The following is a 22,467-nucleotide window of genomic DNA, read 5'->3' on the forward strand; positions in this document are numbered from 1 at the left end:
GTTCCTATTAATTGTGCACTGGAGACTCCACATTCTGCTGAAGCCTACTCCTTAGTACTCTGCTTATTGTCAACCTAGTGATCATTTGTAACAACCTCCGCTACACTTGAGTGCTCATTGGTCAGAAAAATAAACATAAAACAGTTTTGGAAATAGGGTCCTTGTAGGTAGCAAAATTGGGCAAAGCCACCTCACTATTTTGGAGCATACAAAATAATAACACAACATTTATGCAGAACCGTGATTATTGATCGCATTTAATGGATAAACAAATGCTACAGTGAAACTTTCAAGTTCAATGAAAATCTTTCTAATGTGACATTGGTTCATGTTAGGAAAAACATCTTGAAATCTGTTGTTTGCCCCAGTATTAAGTTCTCACACTTATGGAACCCTCTTAAGGGTTAGTCCACACGAGGACTTCGTTTTCCGAAGTTGCCTCACAAGGAAACTACGGGCAACTTTGGATAAACGAATCACTGCTTGTGCTTAAGCGCAGGCGACTTTTCATTATAGCGGATGGGAAGACACGCGGAGGCACTTTGGGGAGATTGTCGCCCAGAAGAAGAGACGATTGGTCGCCAGGCGACTAAATCTCCCCGAATCTCCTCGTGTGGACTAACCATAAAGGGGAACTATCACAAAAATGTTATATAAGCATCGTAGCACTGATATGAGATGCTTTCTAAATAAATTCAAAGAAAAAGTCTGTACATTTCTGAAATAATCAAGCTTATCTTCACTATCCCTCTCTCAGCATCTGTTTCTCTTCATTCAGCAGTGGGTGTCAGATTCATTGACAGTTCGAGCCAATATATTTTATAAGGGGGCTCCCTTTCCTAGCAGATGTTTTAGAGCTAACTATAGTAATAAGTCAAATCAACTGGATTTGCTGTGTTTTTTTTTTTTATCTTTTTCCTTGAAGACGTTTCGCTAGTCATACGACTGGCTTTCTCAATTCTGAAAAAAAATAATTACAGCAAGTCCAGTTGATTTGACTTATTGCTACAGATATACCATCACCTGGGTGAATGAGAGCCATCACAGACTTATTAGAGTTAACTTAAATGACTAATTCCAGCACAAACAAAATGTTACAAAATAACTGACTTTGGCACAATCCCTGCATGTAGAGAGACAAGGTTTTAAAAGAGTGAGCTATAATACATTTAAAAAATGCTATGTGGAGGTGAGTGAAGAGTAACTTTGATCAGAAACGGGTCAGAATTTTTAACTCATTACATTTAGACGATTTCTTATTTTAGTACGACAAAGCTTATATTAAATTTTCATTTTTATGATAGTTCCCCATTAAGGATTTATGGGCTTGCCTTTTGCCTCTACTGATGCATGTATGTTGCACAAAAGCTACAGGTAAAAAAATATTTTGAAAATATTTCGTACTATGCTGTAGGCACAAGCCATTGTTTGCAGCTGCTGGAGACAACAGATAATTCAGTAATAAAGAGAAAAATGTATACAAGGAAATGACCTAGTGAAATATGAACACAATTTCAGTAATACTATGCATTTAAAGGTACATTTTTATTACGTGAAAAAAATCCATTTAAAATTTGTTTCCTTGTAGTCTGAAAGTACTTTTTTATCCAAGATCTCAATTTAGTCACCTTTCATTCTTAATTGGTAATAAATCAAAGTCTCTTTAATACAGTACCTCTAAATGATGCATTTTTGCCACTAAGGTTGAACTGTATCACTGCAATACTTGTTTTGAAGGAAGCCATTCTTTAAAGGCATAATTCCCCATGATAGCAGGTTATAAACTGTCCTATTTAAATACTTTTCTTATAGGTTTGTAATTATTTGCCTTCCAGTTAAATCTATTTCTATGTTTCAATTTAAAATGATACCTTGGTGGTCAGGGGTCTGACTGCTGGAACCGACAAGCTATTGCCCTGTGAGACTACTACGTACTTTTCTATCCAGACTCTTTATTATTCATTTGCATTCAAATCACTGCCTCGTTGCTATGTTAAATGGGACCCTAGCAACCAGATAACCGTTGAAATACCAAACTAGGTTTCTAATGATAGAAAAGCTCAGAGTTGGACCTGAGCATTGGAGGCCCACCAGGGCTGCAAAACAAGGGCCATCTCCCAACCTCTAAACTTCTGCCACGCACATGCGCGAAAGATACAGCACCACTGCGCAACTACTAAACGTCGGGGGAGCAGACCGAGTTTTTTCCCAGTGTCCCACTGGCCCAGTCCAACCCTGGAAAAGCTCATTCAAAAACAACCAAAAAATGAAGACAAATTATCAAATTGTCTTAGCTTATGACTGCCTACATTATCCAAAAAAATTATTTTAAGGTATAGAGTGTAAGCTCTTAAGGACAGTGCCTTATCTCATATTGTACTGGTATAAGTAAGAGCTTCAATATTGTTTGCCTCGTGACATTAGCACCACAACCACATGTCCTTCTACTTTTAAGTAACATAAATGGAAAATAATGCCTACTTCTAAACAGAACATATCCCTAATGGAAAGGTGTTTAATGGTTAGCAAAAAGACCAACAACTTAGACATTTATGGTGTTGAAGGCTTGTTAAGTTCATTATTAGCCAATTTCCAAGAGGAGCTGAGCACGTGAGAGACTCAGACATAGCTGAATTGTCCTGTTGGCATGGAAACTGGGCATTTTCTCTAAAAAAAACCACTCGGCAGCTGAAATCTAAAACTGTAAAATTGCAAACTGTATTAAATATATATTAGAGATGTAGAATTGCTATGTATGGGCCTAGTTAACCAGGCACATCAGAGACTGAGCTGCAGCAAACAATAAAATACCAGTGTGCAAAAAAAAAGGCATTTTAGCTTGTTTTTGTCATATGGGTTACTCATAAGCCACAGGCACATGGGCCATTTGTCTGCTGCTGCTATCCAGCTCCTAGATGGGCAACTCACCCCCCCCCCCACCCGCTACACATGAGCTGACATCTGCTGCTGGCGGCCAGGGGACGAGGGACCGGAGTAGGGGAAGGCAAGAGAAGAGGTATGTGCCTAGCACCCCCAAACACACTGCACCCTAGGTACACACCTTTTCTGCCTATCCCAAGTGGCCTATCAAAATTAGAATGTATGGTCAAGGGACAAAACAACCCAAAAAAATTATTTCTGCCTAATAAAAGAAGACATAATTCTAAGCAACTTTGCAATACATAGTTGTTTTTACAAATCATTTTAAAAACACTGAAGATTTTTAAATTATTTAGATTTTTATTCAGCAGCTCTCCAGTTTGCATTTTCAGAAATCTGGTTGCTAAGGTCCAAATTACCATAGCAACCATGCATTGATTGGAATATGAATAGAAAAGGACCTGAATAGAAAGATGAGTAATAAAAAGTAGCAATAGGAATAAATTTGTAGCCTTGCAGAGCATTTTTTTTTTTGATGGGGCCCCATTTGAAATCTAGAAAGAGTGAGAAGATGACAGCAAATAATTCAAAAACAATAAATAAAAAATAATGAAGACTAATTGAAAAGTTGCTTAAAATTGGCCATTCTATAACATACTAAAAGTTAATTTAAAGGTAAACCATCCCTTTATAGGATCAGACTCGCTAAAATTGTGTTTTGCCTTCCTTACAACTCCTTCAATTGAACAGACCATAAAATGACCTACATATTGTCTGATGATGCAATTTGTGCATTTAAAAGAACTTTTAACTCTGCGTCTCGATAATTAATTGGCATTTTTCAGTTTCGCCACTTTAAGTCATCGCTGACCCGAATAATTGAAGATCTCAAAAAACTGTTCTTACTGTTCTCCCATAAAGTTACATAGCGAATCTGCGTTAAAAAAAAAGACAATAGTAAGGTTCAACTCCTCCACAACCTCACTGTCCTCACTGTGAAGAACTACCTATACTGCTTCAAATAAAAGTTTTTTTTCCTCTAGTCTAAAGGGATGGCCTCTGCTGTGGTTATCCTCTTTATGGACGAAAAGGTCCCCTGCTATTTGTCCATAATGTCCGTTAATGGTATGTCCAAGCCTTTCTTACAGCAATATAGTATCTCAATACACAAATTGGTCCAAGTTATAAACTTTGCCCTTGTCTGTTTTAATATAAAATAACATCCTCCATGTTCTACTGTTATTGCCTGCATGGGAAGTGATGCTAATGTTAACGTTCTGCTTTTGATTGGCTGTCTATTTGACAAATAGGGTTGCGACCTTTCACTGGGGGCAGTGGGCAGGCCGATGACGTCATGGGGGGATCAGTGATGCCATTGCGAGGGCCGATTGCGGCATGGGTGGGACGAGACAGTCTTGACCTTCTGAAAACCAGGCTGTCCGGGTCAAAGCCGGGCAGGTAGCAATCCTATGGACAAATCATAAACCAGGTCATAGTACGTAAAACCAAAAAGTTCAGCTTGTCCTCATTTCTTTCAGTTTCCCCCTTTCTCCCAAGCTGTTACATAACATTCATCAGGAAGCCGTTGGCTTATTCCAGCTGTTGATTTCTCATGTTAATAAATAAGTAAGAAGATTCCATAGGCAAATGGAAGTTAGATGACAGTTGGTCAGTAAAGGGGGAGATGTATAGTCCATGGCATGGTTGTTTTAGAAAGGGTCGGACTGGGACACCAGGAAAAAACTGGGTGGGCCCCAGCTCTTGTGGGCCCCGCTGGCCCAGACACACTCCCTGAATCATCTTCCATCTAAAAAATTTTTAAAAAAAACGCATGTGCGCAGCAAAGAAAAAACGTCCAACCCTGGTTATAGATCAGGAATGCCTCTCAATCTATGTCCTCGCACATTCAGTTGCTTTGTTATGGGCTTGGATTGCTAGCATGCTGCCCCATTGCATTAGGGACGGCTGCAGGTGTGGCATCTCAGTGTTATAATCCATCAATGTGAAATACAGAAGAGAATATAATAGCTTTGTAACCGTTCCTGACACTGTTGGTTACTGAACGGTACTTTGGAAAGTACAAGGTGTATTTTTGGAAAGTCCTTTATCCGTCCGGCATTTCAGGTTTAGTTTGTCCGAACAAGTATCACATTGTAAAATCGCCTTCCCAGCTACTGCTATTATCTACTACTTTGGATTATTTTTTTTATTTTACATATATATATATAGATATAGATATAGATATAGATATAGAGATAGAGAGAGAGAGATAGATAGATAGATAGATAGATAGATAGATAGATAGAGATATATATATATAGATAGATAGAGAGAGATATATATATAGATAGATAGATAGATATAGATATATATATATATATATATATATATATATATATATATATATATATATATATATATATATATATATATATATATAATTTTTAATGTGTAAAACACCAGCTTTTGTGAGTTGATATATGTTTCTATTTTAAGCAATGTGCTCCATTCCAGCCGTTGTGTGAGCTGAGAGTCCTGGCAGGTGTTGCTGTTATGTACACCTGTGGGGATTCTACTGTACGGGCCGGTGGAATGAAATTGTTCTAGTGCAGGCCTAGCTATCTGCATGAAATCCAATAGCCCTCTATGGCAAAATTACATGTGGTTGTTACTGTATGAAATGGATATGGGAATTAAGCACGTGTCCATGGTACATGGGAAGAAATGAGAACAGGGCAGAAAAGCAGATAAATCGACCAATACTAAAGAGGGATCATTACTTTTATTCAGTTATTGGATCTTTGGCATGTTATATCTTATTACTAGAAGCCCTTTATCTCTGTTTCTGGGTAGAAAAGTCATCCATAGCTAGGGTAGCCATCTGGCTGGTATTTCGCTGGCTCAGACGGCTATCTGCCCTGCTATTCCTTGCACTGTTGTTTCTAATAACAAGTTCCATTTAAACCATGTTGCTTTGCTGAGCTCTCCTCCAGCCAGGACTCCAGTTTCCACAATGCCTTGCTCTCTTCTTTGACACTCTTTTATAAGTCTGTTAAAGGGGTTGTTCACCTTTAAATTAACTTGATGTACAGAGAGATATTCAGAGACTAGGTTCCAAACTACCCTAGCAACCATGCATTGATTTGAATAAGAGACTGGAATATGAATTGGAGAGGGTCTGAATAGAAAGTTGGGTAATTTAAAAGTAGCAATAACAATACATAAACAAATACATTTGTAGCCTTATAAATACATTTGTAGCCTTACAGAGCATTTACTTTTTAGATGAGGTTTGTGATCCCCAATTTAAAAGCTGGAAAAAGTCAGAAGAAGAAGGCAAATAATAAGAAAACTTGAAGACCAATTGAAAAGTTGCATAGAACATTGCAGCCTTTTATATTTGGGATTACAGGTATGGAATTTGTTATCCAGAATGCTCAGGACCTGGGGTTTCCCGGATTATTTTTCCTTCCGTAATTTGGATCTTCATCTTGAGTCTACTAAAAATAATTTAAACATAAATAAACGCAATAAGCTTGCTTTGCCTCCAATAAGGATTAATTCTATCTCAGTTTGGATCAAGTACAAGGTACTGTTTTATTATTACAGAAAATAAGGAAATCATTTTTAAAAATGGAAATTATTTGATTATAATACACGAGCCATGAATATCCTGCAAATTATTTCCTAATAAACGGTCCTTAGTGATGTCATTGGTTATAATCTGAGCTTAGTGATGTCATTTCTGTCACATGACTCACTGAAACTTGTGTATTATAATAAGTGCCCCCTGTTGCAAAATATGAGGATATTAGAAGTCACCTTGGAGTTCCATGACCTGTATAAGAACACTCGGTCTTCAGCCTCGTGCTTTTATATTGTCATGAAACTCCTAGATAACTTATAAAATCTTCATATTTTACAAGAGGGTTACTTTTTTATATTTAATATATTGAAAGGGGTGGTTCACCTTTAAGTTGAATTATAGAATGTTATAGAATCCTAAGCAACTTTTCAATCAACTTTCATTTTTTCTCTTTATGGTTTTTGAATTGTTTGCCTTCTTCTGACTCTTTCCAGTTTTCAAACAGGGATCGCTGACCCCATCTAAAAAACAAATGTTCTGTAAGGCTACAAATGTATTGCTACTTTGCATTACTCATTTCTATTCGGGGCCTCTCCTATTCCTATTCTAGTCTCTCATTCAAATCAATGCATGGTTGCTAGGGTAATTCAGACCCTAGCAACCAGATTTATGACATTCTAAACAGGCGAGTTGCTGAAATAAAAACCTAAATAACAACAAATGAAAACCAACTGCAAATTGTCTCAGAATATCACTCTCTAAATCATACTAAAGTTCATTTAAAGGAGAACAATTCCTTTAAAACCAGTGACCATTCATTTGCTGCTTATGGTTGAAAAGGTATGTTGAATAAATATGTGCATGAATCGTCTCATTTTGAAAAACAAGACCCATACATTTAGTCAAACTGAACCAGAATCATATAGGTGATCATAACATGAGAACCAGAGACTATTAGTGTTTAAAGGGCATGTTCACCACCAACTACCAAAGTGGTTACAAAACAAATCCAAATAAAATATACCAGAAACAGATTTTTTTTTTTTTTAAAGAAATTTGGTACCCGTGTGTAATATGAGATTTCACTAAATATCTGGACTTATTTATTTGCAAACAAATGAATTTATATTAGAAAGTTGCTTATAGTTAGATTTTACATTTCTCATTATGCAGAAATTAAAAATTAGATGGAGTTCCTTTTTAAATACTGGGCCTAGCTCTAGAAGGCAAACAACAGCCACCCATATGCTTTGCTCCTTCAGTCGTCCATCTGGAGCCCTTTAGCCTTGTCCAGCAGGGCAAGTGTTAAAGTGAGAGCGGATTAAAGAGAACATTTAGGATTGTGAGAAGGTTTTAACAGAGCAACCCTGAATCACTGGCCAGTTTCCAGTGGGGAAGATTTGAAAACATGTTTACATAAAAGGGTTTTAAACCTTTTCTAGGACATCTTTGAAGGAAAAAAAGACCCATTGTAAGCCTGCTATGTTATTTTTTTTTTCTTGCTAGCACAAATGATCCAGAAAATAACTGGAAAATACTAAAAAGTATTAATACTAAAAAGATGCCAATACATTTAATAGATACATACACAGATACATATATCACAAACTCACATACTTATATGTATTATCCAGGGCTCTGTATGGTGGGGAGCAGAAATCACTGTCCTATGTATACTGTACATGTCCAGTTATGTCCAAAATGTTAATTTTAGACAGACACAGATCAGGGCAAGAACATACACAAGGGGAATTGATGGCTTCGTCAGAAGATACTTGTCCCAAGAAATGTAGCCATGTGGGGAGGAGCCAGCAAATAAAAAGTATGACTAGATATATGGGGTTTATATTGATGTAGTATATTGGCTTGATTATGTTTTATGATCATAACCCTGTTTTTAATTTGAATGTTAAACATACCGGCGTCCAGAATCCAGACACTCATCAAAGGCTAAAGGCTGTTACATTTGCAAAAGGAGGCTCAACCAAGTATTGATGTAATATCTCTATTGGGGTGCCCACATTTATGCACCTGTCTAATTTTGTTGTAATGCATATTTTCTGTTAATCCAATAAATTTTGTCTGCTGAAATACTACTGTTTCCATAAGGCATGTTATATATTAAAAGGAAGTTGCTACTTTGATAGCTTAGCCAATGATAAACAAAACTGCAAAGAATTAAGAGGGGTTCCCAAACTTTTTCATATGTAACAGCCTCTAGACACCTCCTATAGCCTTTGGATTCTGGATGGTGGTATTTTTGACCATTCGTCCATACAAAATCTCTTCAGTTCAGTTAAATTTGATGGCTGCCGAGCATGGACAGCCTGCTTCAAATCATCCCGTAGATTTTCAATGATATTCAAGCTGGGGGACTGTCTTTGCCTTAGTGGGTGTACGGTCATTGTCTTGTTGGAATATCCAACCCCTGCATAGCTTCAACTTTGTGACTGATACTTGAACATTATCCTGAAGAATTTGTTATTGGGTTGAATTTATCCGACCCATGACTTTACCAAGGGCCCCAGTCCCTGAACTAGCCACACAGCCCCACAGCATGATGGAACCTCCACCAAATTTGACAGTAGGTAGCAGGTGTCTTTCTTGGAATGCGGTGTTCTTCTGCCATGCAAAGCACTTTTTGTTATGACCAAATAACTCAAACTTTGTATCCTGAGTCCAAAGCACTTTGTTGCAAAATGACTGTGGCTTGTCGAAATTATCTTTTGCATGCAAGTGACTCTGTTTGTGGCGTGAAACAGCTTCTTTCTCATCACCCTGCCATACAGATGTGCTTTGTGCAAATTGCTCTGAATTGTAGAACAATGTACAGATACACCATCTGCAGCATGATGTTCTTGCTGGTCTTTGGAGGTGATCTTTGGGTTGTCTGTAACCATTCTCACAATCCTCCGCATAAGAGGCTCCTGTATTTTTCTTGGCCTGCCAGACCTGGGTTTTATAGCAACTGTGCCTGTGGCCTTCCATTTCCTGATTACATTCCTTGCAATTGAAACTGACCGTTTAAACCTCTGAGATAGCCTTTTGTAGTCTTCCCTTAAACCATGATACTGAACAGTCTTTGTTTTCAGATCTTTTGAGAGTTGCTTTGAGGATCCCATGCTGTCACTCTTCAGAGGAGAGTCAAACAGAAGCACAACTTGCAATTGGCCACCTTAAATACCTGTTCTCATGATTGGACACGCCTGCCTATGAAGTGTAAAGCTTAACGAGCTGATCCAACCAATTTGGTGTTGCCAGTAATCGGTATTGAGCAGTTACATGCATTCAAATTAGCTAAATTACAAGGGTACCAAAATTTTTGCACAGCCAGTTTTTCACATTTGATTTAATATCATACAACTGAATACTGCTTCACTAAAAAATCTTTGTTTAGAAAACACCCCAGTACTCAGATGTTCCTGGGCAATGAAAGACATACCACTGTTATATTTTTTGTTGAAAGTGGAGTAAATTATTATGCAGGCTGAGAGGGGTTCCCAAACTTTTTCCTATGTCTGTACATGATAGTTTGAGGGTGGCCTATATAAAGATAGGCATAACATAGGCCTGTTTGAATGAAGAGGGCAGGATTCCAGAAGCAAGGAAAGAATTGAATGTATGTGTAACAGCTGGAAGGACAACAGCAAAGTATTCATGTAATAGAGAGGACATAGGATCAAGGAAGAAAGTTTTAAGTGGTAAGGACGGGAGAAGGTGAGAGACTTCAAACTCCCTTTTTATAGTCCACAGAGCACTGTAAATAAACTAGCAAATAAAATAGCTGTACATTTCAATCTATATATATAAGAACGCTAGGTCAGTGCTCCCAGAACACAAAATGAATGCCTAGGTGCTGGGAATTTTACATCAATAATAGCAAGGCAACAAATGGTCCGCACGCATAGGTCTTGAATGAAAGACCTATGCGTGCGGACCATTTGTTGCCTTGATATATATATATATATATATATATATATATTTATTTTCACCTGGTAGATCCAGCTGCTAGCAAAGCATTCATTCACTACAGCTAAGTTTTGTGTGTACTGTAATTATTCATAGAACAGCACAGAAGAGGTTAAGCGTAACTTTTTTTTAACGTTCATGCACCATGTGATTTCATAAAAGCTATTTCTGTTGCTGGCAAATTTCAGAGCCACACCAATCAGACACTTGGTCGACTCTTTAATCAGACTGCTTTCTCTATCCTTACATAGTTTGATTGCAGCCTCCAAAAAAGCGGGCTTTTAATCAGGATTTTTCAGCTGTTTAATGACAGTTCGGTAGAATGCTGTGGCTAGGAGGATCAAAACTCGCCATCGCCCTCTGCTGTTATTATTCTGCATTACACCACTGTAATGTTCCAGTGAAACAGTAAGATAATTGCTTTCAGGGACACAAAGTTCTGCTCAATTTTTCACCTGGTTTGCACCTGGGTATTTTTTGTATTCCTTTCAAACAGCACAGATTTCAAGTATGTTTAGAGAAGCAGCCTCATACACATACACAACCTTATACAGTCAGACAATTGCATATTTAGCTGAACCTTGAAAGGCATATGAATACAGACATATATAGATGCTGAAAGGGAAATAGTTTGTTAAACTTCTAAAAATCCCTAAATCATATACTCTCCTCACTCACAGATTAATTACCTTTCGTTATCAGATGTGACTTTCTTTAAGCAATTTTAAAGAACAAGTAAAGTCTTCCATTAGTTAACTGTTAAATTATATGATTTAATATTAATATTTTATGATTTTATATATGACACAAGAGAGGTACCAATCTACAGCTCTTCTGCCTACCCAGACTGCTATGGTCAGATCTGGTCCCCTTCCCCTAGCAGTGATATTTGAGGGATAACCTTTATTGGATATTGGTACCTTAGCTAACAGGCTTTATTGTCCAACATATCTAGCTGCTCCAAGACCTTGCTTGTTTATATTTCTTTCTTTGGTCTACAGACTAATGGCAGATGTGGCTACTGGGGGAGAGTAGTCTCCCAGCGCCATATTGCCTTTTCTTCGGGCGACTAATCTCCCTCTAAATGCTTTTCCGCCTGCTAGAATGTAAATTGCCAGCAGGATGGCACTCTGATCGCTTCTGCCTTCCGAAGTTTCCTGGTGAGGCAACTTCGAGCGACTTCAAAAAACGAAGCGTTCCGAGTGCCATCCCACCGGCGCTTTACATTCTATCAGGCGGGAAGGCATTTAGTGGAGATTAGTCGCCCGAAGAAGAGGCGTTTTTTCGCTGGGCGACTAATCTCCCCCAGTAGCCACGTCTGCCACCACCCTTAAACACAAAATTAATTCTTACAGATAAAAGTAAAAATGAAACTGGGTAAGAAGATAACTACGCAAAATGAAACATGTTTTTAATGTAGTTAGTTAACCAAAAATGTCATCTATGAAGGCAGGATCATTTTTTTTAGATGGGGTCAGCAACACCCATTTGAAACAATTCAAAAACAATAAAAAAAGAAAAAATTAAGGCCAATTGAAAAGTTACTCAGAATAAGCCATTCTATGACATTTTAAGGGGTTTACATAATAAAAGGCACTAAATTTGCCAAGGAGCAGTAACCTATAGCAACCAATCAGCAGGTAGACTCAGGTCCGGACTGAGAATTAAAACAGGCCCTGGCATTTCAGGTACACAGAGGCCCAATGAACCCACACAGAGGCCCAAACAGCCCCACCAGCCCACTAAATACTGACTTTCTATGGGACCTTATAGCAGCCCCTCTGGCATTTGCCAGAACCCACAGATTGCCAGTCCGGGCCTGGGTAGAACATTCCAGTATCATGTTTAAAAGCAAATATCTTATTCGTTGCTATGGGTTACTGCTCCTGTCAAACTTAGTGCCCTTTTAAACTTAAAGCCAACCCCCCCCCCTTTTAGAAATTGCACATTTTCCCCAAGCTATGTTTTTCAGTCTAGATTACTAAGAAAGTTGACTCACTGCAATTTATTTTTCTGCCTAGCATTCCTTTTATTTAGTTTGTCAGCAGCCTTGGTTTACCCTAGAACTGGAAAATTTTTCATAGCAACATGTAAGAATAGCAGAGACAATACAGCGTGGATCTCTGTACATAATAAATTTGCCGTGTATCCTTGGTTATAGCAGGGGTCAGATCAGTCTGCTTTTATTGCTAATCTTATCTTGAGTTGATGTATGCGAGGGCAAAGGAAGGCCAATGCTATCCTTTTCTTCACTGATAAAAAAAGAGAAAAGTGAAGTTTGGTTTGTCTGCGGTTTCTTTGTTTCAAAGCGAGGCATTTGTTAACAATGTCCTCTGCCGACAATAACCATGAATGCTTCTCTTTGGTCATATTAAGAGTGTTAAAGTCTTCAACATTGATATAAAAGTAAAAAAGTATCAGGAATTTTGGTTTACCTTTTATGAAGCTAAAGGGATTGTCTCATATGAGACAGCCTTGCAGTGCTAAGTGGTACCCCAAACCTAGGGTTGTAAGATAGACTTTAGGCTGGGTTTGCTCATGTAAATATAAATAAAGGTGTTGAGAAATATACCGGCAGACGAATTACTGCTGCATATTAGTTTGTCACTATGGATAATTAGACCTGGAGAAAAAACTGTACGGGTGTAGGAAGCATTATCTGGAAACCTGCTACCCAAAAAGCTTCAAATTGCGGGAAGGCCATCTCGCATAGACTCAATTAAATTAAACAATTCTAATTTTAAAAAATTATTTACTTTTTCCTTGTAATCATAAAAAAATACCTTTGTACGTGATCCAACTAAGATATAATTTATCCTTACTGGAGGCAAAAAAATCTGCTTAGTAATTCATATTTACATGATTTCTAGTAGACTTAAGGTATGGATATCCAAAAAGACCCCTTATCAGGAAAACCCCAGGTCCGGAGCATTCTAGATAACAGGCCCTATGCCTGTACCAATATACATTTAATAGTAACACTTTGTGATCTGCCTTGTGAAAGTAAACTATTTACTATGAACCCCCTCTAGGGCACAAAAATCCAGAGCTAAGTGCAGGTTGAAGACAGGCTTCCAGACAGGCTCCGTTGTGACTAGGGTTGTCACCTTTTCTGGAAAAAAATACCGGCCTTCCTGTATATTTATCTTTTTTCCCTATTAATAACATTGGGATAAACCATCATTTTTATGGCCAGATGGCAACCCTAGTTGTGACCCGTACTGAGCACCCACAGATCTGGCACATGCAAGTCTATGTGCTCTAATTTAGAAAAGGGCAGCGTGCAAGTGTGTGGTTTTTCAATTTTTTTTTCAACTTTTCACCAGGCGCTGCACTTTGTAAATAACCTACGATTGGCTGCTATATGATTGGTTGATATATGATTGGTTGCTATCACTGAGTCAGTTTTCTTTCGAACAGATTAACAAACTTTATAAAGGATTAATATGTAATTTATCTTTTACATTCCATTTAGAAAATCTATTTAGAAACTGATAAAATGATTTGCTTCCAGTGGTGCAAATATTAAGAACAGCAAAATATTACAGGCACTCTTAGATCACCTGGAGCTTGGTGCTACATTCTCTGATAAGGGGCATGCAAATATTAAGAAACAAGGGATAAAAGCATTTGGTTTGCTACCCCCCTTGAGTCATTTAATCAGGCTTATAGAATAACATGTAGCTTGTTTGAATGCTCATGGCTCGTTAGTTTCTGTAGATTATTGGATTCTATGAATCATAAGGATTCATAGAAATAAGAGCCAGGCAATTGTTTATGGCAGAACCTTGTTTACCAGAGAACATGAAATCTGTTCATAGAACTGACAAATGCTATCTTTATTTTATCTAGGGCAAATTTTGCCAGCAAACCGTAACACCCCAAGCCCAATTGATCCAGAATCCATCCAAGTGGCGGTCGGATATGAACCAGACCCAGCAGATCTGGCTCTCTCCAGCATTCCAGGCCAGGAGATGTTTGACCCACGGAAGCGCAAGTTCTCAGACGAAGAGCTGAAACCACAGCCTATGATTAAGAAAGCTCGCAAGATCTTTATCTCAGAGGATCTGAAGGTAATTTGGAAACAGTTCACAAGATTTCCTCTGCGTGTAAACATTGGATCCTGACGCGTCCCATCTCTATTCTGTGATTAGTCCTACTTTCTGTCTTTTCCCATTATTGTTTCTGTCTCTCTTTTGCCATCAGGAGGGCACATTTACTAAAGTGCACATTTTTTTCCTCTTCTAACACCACAAACATTTGCATCAATAGATTAGGCATACACAATTGGGGGAAATTCATCGATAATTTATGACAATAATTGACATATGTGGGGTATTAGCATAGAAGATATAGATAGGATATACATAACCAGATGTAAAAATGGCTGCCCTGCCTTTTAAATGGTGTTTGGCAGACTAAACCTGGTGAAATTCCTCTTGAAGAAAATGTGTTCTTGAACTTTTGATAAATTGGCTTATGTTTAAAAAATGAAAAGTTTCAATGACAAGAAATTTCACCTGGTGGAAAGATGTGAATATTCTCTAATATAAAGTTAAAGGAGCAGTAACACCAAAAAAAAAAATCAAATAATAGAAATATAACGTATTGTCGTACTGTAAAACTGGTGGGATGTTTCAGAAACTGTACAGTAGTTTATATAAACAAGCTGCTGTTTAGCAATGGGGGCAGCCATTCAAAGCTGAAAAAGGAGAAAAGGCACAAGATACATAACAGATAATAGATAAGCTCTGTAGTATAAAATGGGATCCTTCAGACCCTATCTGTTATCTACTGTGTATCCTGTGCTTGAATGGCTGCCCCCATAGCTATACGGCAGCTTGTTTATATAAACTATAGTTGTGTTTCTGAAGCAAACACACCATATTTACTAATGCAGGGCAACACTACATTATATTGTCATTCCTTTAAAACATTTTCATTTTTTGGTGTTACTGTTCCTTTAATTTGGCCAAGGCCTGTTGTACACGCAATGGAATCTAATTTTGTCCATTGCGACTCATGGCTGCCTCGGGCACCCTGGAGGAAGCTAGAGGTAAAAACGTCCTGCAGTAGCCTTATTATACAGATTTATTTCTTTTTTACCTTTTGTTGTCCTTTAAAACATATGCAGTATATCTGCAAAGATAATTGTTCTACACAACACATCTACTGAGCACAGCAATGGCAGACAGATCTGGCATGTGTGTGACGTAGGATTGGATTCCTCCCCTGATCCTAATCACACACGTACATAATAAGCAAGCTGGGCCACTCCAAAAAGGCCGGAAGCTCCCGGTGTGCTGGCTCTGTTAGTCCTCACCTCCAGTGGGGAAACAATTTAGCTGTGATAGATGCCCCTCCTGCCAAGGGTTACATAGAATAATAGCTATGTAAAATCCAAAGGAATCAGTAGGAAATGTTTGCAGGAGCAGAATGCTGGGTGAAAGGTCCTGAGCTAAGAGGGGATTTGCAGGATGTGATGTGGATGTAGATTTATAGAGCTCTGGATGCGTGGGATGTATATAGTTCAGTCGAGATTACGTTAGCTGAAAGCTCAGAGCTTTTGCAAGGAAGATAAAAAATACTGTATGTACAAATGAAAAAGATAAGGACTTTTTCAGGCAGATATTCATATAAACCAAGAGCATGAGACACAAGGACTTGTCCGGAGATGCAGAACGTAATATGTCATTATAATCTCTTCCACCGTTAATGCTCTCTGTGATGATTGCTGCTCTTTCCACTTGTACCTGATGCACCCAGGAGAAAAAAATAACAACTCCTGTTATCTAGATAACTATTCCTGGAAGGGATTCACAATGAAAATATGTCTCCACTTCCAATTAAGGTGCCTGTCCACTACGACCTGGTGTCTTTGTTGTTCTTTAACTCAATCACTTCGGAGGCCCTGAGCCACTCACAGCTTTTACTTGAGCCATTTCAGCACTCTGATTGGCTGCTTGATTCCCAGGAAATAGTAAGGAGATTAAGGCGCATGATTCCAGTATGCCAACCGTGGCTCAATCAGGAGGGGATTAAAAGATTTGCTGCAGCAATTTGTACAAATAAAGATGGATGTGGCTCAGGTGACTCAGTAATGAATTGCTTTAAAGCTGATTTTGTAGCAAGTTAACTAGATGGAAGTCTGGAGATAAATTTGAGTTCAGAAGTTCTCTGTTCCAGTGTGATTTCATTTGTTTATATTATCTGGTAGCATATTCTTTATCTTCGCCGTATTTCGATGAGGACAATATATTTTTGTTTACGCAGTTATAGGCTGCATAGATAAAGGAATCATGACCATATCTGGCATTACTGCAGGTAGATCTACTATATTTACAAATAAAAAATGGCACAAAGAATTCTAGAATGTTGGCATCATTAAAGAGCTTTTAGTTTTTAAAGAATTGTTCACTATTTCATTCATGCATGTAGCTACATTGTTGAAGGGACAGCTGTATGATGATTCTGCATATACAGATGGTGTAGAGATTTTGATGCATCTGGTGCAGGATATGCACAATTCACACTATTTGTACTGAAAAACGGGTTCAAAAGCCTGTGCCAGAGGTGTCTCCATGTAAGGAAGAATGCATGATGCAGCACCAATTCTAGCTTCAAGTATAAGATCCATTGCTATAGTGATCCCAAGATCTACAGCTAGTTTAGTATAGTACAGTATAGGTATGGTATGGGATCATTTATCCAGAAAGCTCCAAATTATGGAAAGACTGTCCGTAGTCTCCATTTTATCCAAATGTTTAAAACTGATTTCCTTTTTCTCTGTAACAATAAAACAAGTACTTAGTACTTGATCCAAACTAAGATATAATTAAGACTTATGGTATGGAGATATGGAGGCATCTGGAAAACCCCAGATCCTGAGCATTCTGGATAACCAGTCCCATAGCTGTATTAATTTTTATATATGTGTATATATGTATTTATATATATATATATATATATATATATATATATATATATATATATATATATATATATATATATATATATTTATTTGCACCTACTCATCCTCAGTGGCAAACTGAACAGAGGGAAAATATTACCCACATTACAACATAACACCAAGAAACTGCCAGTGCACCCCGTCTTCAGAGTTTTTATTAAATGTAATATTGGTATGAACAGGGTATTGTATCTTTCTCAATTGTTGTTTCTTTCTTCTAAAATCTAACATCCCCATCATTCTTGTCTTTGAAAAAATGAGCAGGATGAAAAATACTGGGCCAGGCGCAAGAAGAACAACTTGGCCGCTAAGCGATCACGGGATGCTCGGAGACTGAAAGAGAACCAGATTGCCATCCGAGCCTCGTTCCTTGAGAAGGAGAACTCCGCCTTAAGAATGGAGGTGGTTGACTTGCGGAAAGAGCTTGGCAAATGCAAGAATATTTTGGCAAAGTATGAAGCTCGACATGGTCCCCTGTAGGAAAATAAAAGGTGTGTTTTATTTAAGGACAAAATGGACACCCTTTCCCTGTAGCACTAAACACAAATCAAACTGTCTGTCATCAGCACTTTACTGGAAGCAGAAACAGTGTTTTTGTGTTTGTTATTCTGCACTTTTCCATTTTACAAAGGCTTTCTGAGAAGGCACCAACTTCTTAACCGGACTATATAACAATAGGAAAAAACTCTTGTAGCAAAACCTGTTCCAGTGCTTACAATTCACTCCAGAGCCATCTTCCCCATGTTCCTTTTAGGTTATTGTCAGCCATTATGGGAGTATGTAAATTTCGCTGGAAGACCATCTATCATTTTCCTTACATCACAGGACACATAAACCATTCTACAGTCTTATGATCTGAAATAAGAACTGTTTTATATGTTCTTGAATTCTTTTGGTCCAGAATCCTCAACTCTTTGTTTGGTTGGGGGGGGGGGTAGAGAGGACCTTGACAGCTATGGAAATAAATACTATAATCATTTTCTGAGAAAAAAATAAGAAAAATTAAATCATAATATATATGTCTATAAGTATTTCTAGGTTGATTTTTTTTGTATGTTTCAACTGTCAGCAATATTCCTTGAGTCAACACTTGTGATTGTCCCATCTCTGGTAAATAACCTTCATATCGGCATAATGAAGAATGAACAGTTATTAATGGGAGACGTATTTGCCCCACTGTTGCACATTTTATATAAAAAGCAATAACGCTCTACACTAAGCATGTAGGATTCCACAATGCTAAGCTACAATATAGCATACATATAAACATATACCGCACCTTTATAGAACTTCAGATACATTTGCATGTACTGATTTTCACCATCCTGATCATTTTTCCCCCACTTGGATTATATTTAAGTAGAAATTCCAATAACCCTGCAGATCTTTTTTGACCTTCCTCCCCGATGGATGTGGTCTGCAGCTGATTACAGCCACGGATCTTTTTATAGTAAAATGTTGCTCAGATTGACCAGTTTTTACTCACTACCTGCAAATTTCCAATTTTATATTGTAGGTCGTCGAATGTCAGCCTAAGGTCTTATATGGCATAAAGAGTCGTCTGCATTCAGAAAAAAAATAACTCTTACATTTGTACATATATGAAGTATTAACATGACATGAAATGTCAACACAAAACAGAAAAACTATATTCTTTTTGCTAGGTTTTACGGTTGTTTCCAGTAGTTGTATTACAGTCTAAAGGCTTTGTTATATACCAAGTGTAATTTAGCATTGTCTATTTATGTAGTACGACTTATAAGTGCAGGCAACTTGTGTTTTCTGTTTAAATAAGTTGGCCTTTTTAACCTTGGGAATTTGGGCTTTAAGCCTAACAGGCTCCAAATGAAGCCCGTCTATGGACTTAAAATGAGTGGATCATCTCATGGAAAGCCATCCAGAATCCAAATTTTGATTGGTTTGAAAGTTTCCTCACCTTATTGATCATTGGCCAATCATACTGCATTGGCCTTGTGTGATACAGTCATTGAGCTTGACTTCCATATATTCACTTCTGTACAGATAATGGATACTCTTCCACTATTTTTCTAGCAGGTTTTTGGATTGTCTGGACAGCTGTAGGCAACAACGGTCTGAAAAGTGGAACATCTTTTAAAACCTAGGGAATTGTATTGCTGGTTTTGAAAAGGCTTATCATATACTGAGTGGAATTTCAGGAACCAGAGACCACTTGAGGGGAAAGACAAAGTTTATTCGACACAGGCTCTGTGGATTCCAAACACAAAGAATCAGAACCGAACAAAGGAATCACAGAGTTTTATAGACTTGTAAAAGGGAGTTACTAGTGGGAGAGCATAGAGAGATTGCTCCACAGCACAGAAAAACAAAAAACTGCTCTTATAGCCAAGCAAGTGGCTCTGCCTCAAGGTCAGGGTACTAGTAATCAAGACTAGCTTGAGACTAGAATCCATCCAAGTTAGAGGGGCTCACAGGGAATCTGCATACACAGAATGTTATTCCTTTTCAATTCCACCACACGGATGTACTAACTGAAGAAATATAAAATTCACAGATTACTAGAAAACAAATATAAATACATGAAATATGTATTTATATGAAAATGAGTACCAAGCTTGTGGCCACCTAGCTGACAAAAGCATCCTAAGTCTAATCAATAGCTACTACTGATCTATATTTCATGGACACCCCAGTATAGGAGAGTGTCAGGGGAGCCAGATAATCAACATAGTTAGTCAAGTGGAAGAGCTTTAAAGGAATGAGGCAGAAGCTGGTTGAGCTGCTTGGCATTAATGTTAAAGGAAAACTATACCCCCAAAATGAACACTTAAAGGGATACTGTCATGGGAAAAAAAAAATTTTTCAAAATGAATCAGTTAATAGTGTTGCTCCAGCAGAATTCTGCACTGAAATCCATTTCTCAAAAGAGCTAACAGATTTTTTTATATTTAATTTTGAAATCTGACATGGGGCTAGACATATTGTCAATTTCCCAGCTGCCCCAAGTCATGTGACTTGTGCTCTGATAAACTTCAATCACTCTTTACTGCTGTACTGCAAGTTGGAGTGATATCACCCCCTCCCTTTTCCCCCCCAGCAGCCAAACAAAAGAACAATGGGAAGGTAACCAGATAACAGCTCCCTAACACAAGATAACAGCTGCCTGGTAGATCTAAGAACAGCACTCAATAGTAAAAACCCATGTCCCACTGAGACACATTCAGTTACATTGAGAAGGAAAAACAGCAGCCTGCCAAAAAGCATTTCTCTCCTAATGTGCAGGCACAAGTCACATGATCAGGGGCAGCTGGGAAATTGACAAAATGTCTAGCCCCATGTCAGATTTCAAAATTGAAAATAAAAAAAATCTGTTTGCTCTTTTGAGAAATAGATTTCAGTGCAGAATTCTGCTGGAGCAGCACTATTAACTCATTCATTTTGAAAAAAAAATTTTTCCCCATGACAGTATCCCTTTAAAGGAGAAGGAAAGCTACGGAGGCGTTTTATTGCCAATAGATTAGCTGCAATAGTGCAAGCTAGAATGCTATGTTTATTCTGTAGAATGTTTTACCATACCTGAGTAAAAAGCTCTTGAAACTCTCTGTTTGTTTAGGATAGGAGCTGCAGTATTAACGTGGTGTGACATCACTTCCTGCCTCAGTCTCTCCCTGCTCTGGGCTCAGATTACAGTAGAGAAGGGGGGGGGAGCAAACTGAGCATGCTCTTGCCCAGGGCAATGAGGTTTAAGCTGAAAACAGGAAGTCTGATACAGATGCCCATGAGTACACAATAGAAGGAAATAAATGCAGTGTTTCTTTTGACAGGGGACTCAGAGCAGCACTACTTTGGGGGTTTACTGGTATATTTAGATGGACCTTTCTGATAAGGCTTACTTAGTTTTAACCTTTCCTTCTCCTTTAAGCAACAGTATATTAAGTGGCATTTTAAAGAAACTTACTAAACTGGTCTATATATTTAAGTAAATATTGCCCTTTGACATCTCTTGCCTTGAGCCACCATATCATGATGGTCTGTGTGCTGCCTCAGAGATCACCTGACCAGAAATACTGCAGCTCTAACTGTAACAGGAAGAAGTGTTGAAGCAAAAGACACAATTCTGTCTGTTAATTGGCTCATGTGACCTAACAAGTATGTTTTGTTTGATATGTTTGTGTGCTCAGTGAATCGTACGGTTCCCAGGGGGCAGTCCTTTTTTTTTTAAAATTGCAATTTTCTATTTATGATTACCCAATGGCACATACTACTAGAAAAGTATATTATTTTGAAAACGGTTATTATCACTGATCTTTTTGACATTTTTTCCTTGTTGACTCTTGAAACTACTGTAATATTAAAAAATATTCCCTGGCACAATTTGTAAAAGCTCAGTTATAATTTAGTAAATATCTATATTAACTGTTCACAGCAATGTAACAATAGACATATAGATCAACTTGGCTTTCCTTCCAATTTCTCTTCCACACTGCCTCCTGCAACCAACGATATTGTGCCATTAATCCAATGGTTCTCTGTTGCATCCAATGAACCTTTCTAATGTGAGGACTGATCTACAGCAACGTCAAGCATGGTTCATTCTACCCAACATAACACAAAAACCTTTCCCAAAATGTAATTTACCATTTCGGGTTCTTGTCTCACTTTTGTACCAAATGTGTTTTCAGCTAATCTGAAATGTTCAAATTGGTTTTACATAATATATGGTACTATTTTTGTGTTAGAGCAAACGGAAACCCTCTGTTCCTTGTTCACTTGCAGGGATGTTCGACATTTGGGCCGACAGCCTCAAAACAGGTTTTTTTTGGTGAAAATGACTGTACCCAAATTTATTTTTAAGAAAGTCGGCTGCAACACGTTAAAATTAATCCAGTTATGACAATTATTTGTGAAGTAGTGGTTTTTCAAATCTAGGGATGCACCGAATCCACAATTTTGGATTCGGCCGAATCCTTCTTGAAAGATTCGGCCGAATACGGAACCGAATCCTAATTTGCATATGCAAATTAGGGGTGGGAAGGGGAAAACCTTTTTTACTTCCTTGTTTTGTGACAAAAAATCACGCAAT

At 37.9% G+C, this 22,467-nt stretch overlaps 1 protein-coding gene across 2 annotated transcripts in view; it reads left to right on the forward strand.

Annotated features, from left to right (window-relative positions):
* hlf.L (hepatic leukemia factor L homeolog) overlaps positions 1–20,184 on the forward strand; it is a 33,820-nt gene extending 13,636 nt beyond the window's left edge. The window contains exons 3-4 of one of the 2 annotated variants that reach the window (XM_018235126.2): positions 14,288–14,508; positions 17,670–20,184. In XM_018235126.2, coding sequence (XP_018090615.1) covers positions 14,288–14,508; positions 17,670–17,885 — 437 coding nt within the window. In that variant the 3' untranslated portion in view covers positions 17,886–20,184. Of the gene's footprint in view, positions 1–14,287; positions 14,509–17,666 lie in introns of both variants that reach the window. The other variant, XM_018235125.2, reaches the window with a different exon arrangement.
* Positions 20,185–22,467: the final 2,283 nt, after the last annotated feature.

This window comes from Xenopus laevis, chromosome 9_10L (genome assembly GCF_017654675.1).
Source record: "Xenopus laevis strain J_2021 chromosome 9_10L, Xenopus_laevis_v10.1, whole genome shotgun sequence".
NCBI classification, from domain to species: domain Eukaryota; kingdom Metazoa; phylum Chordata; class Amphibia; order Anura; family Pipidae; genus Xenopus; species Xenopus laevis.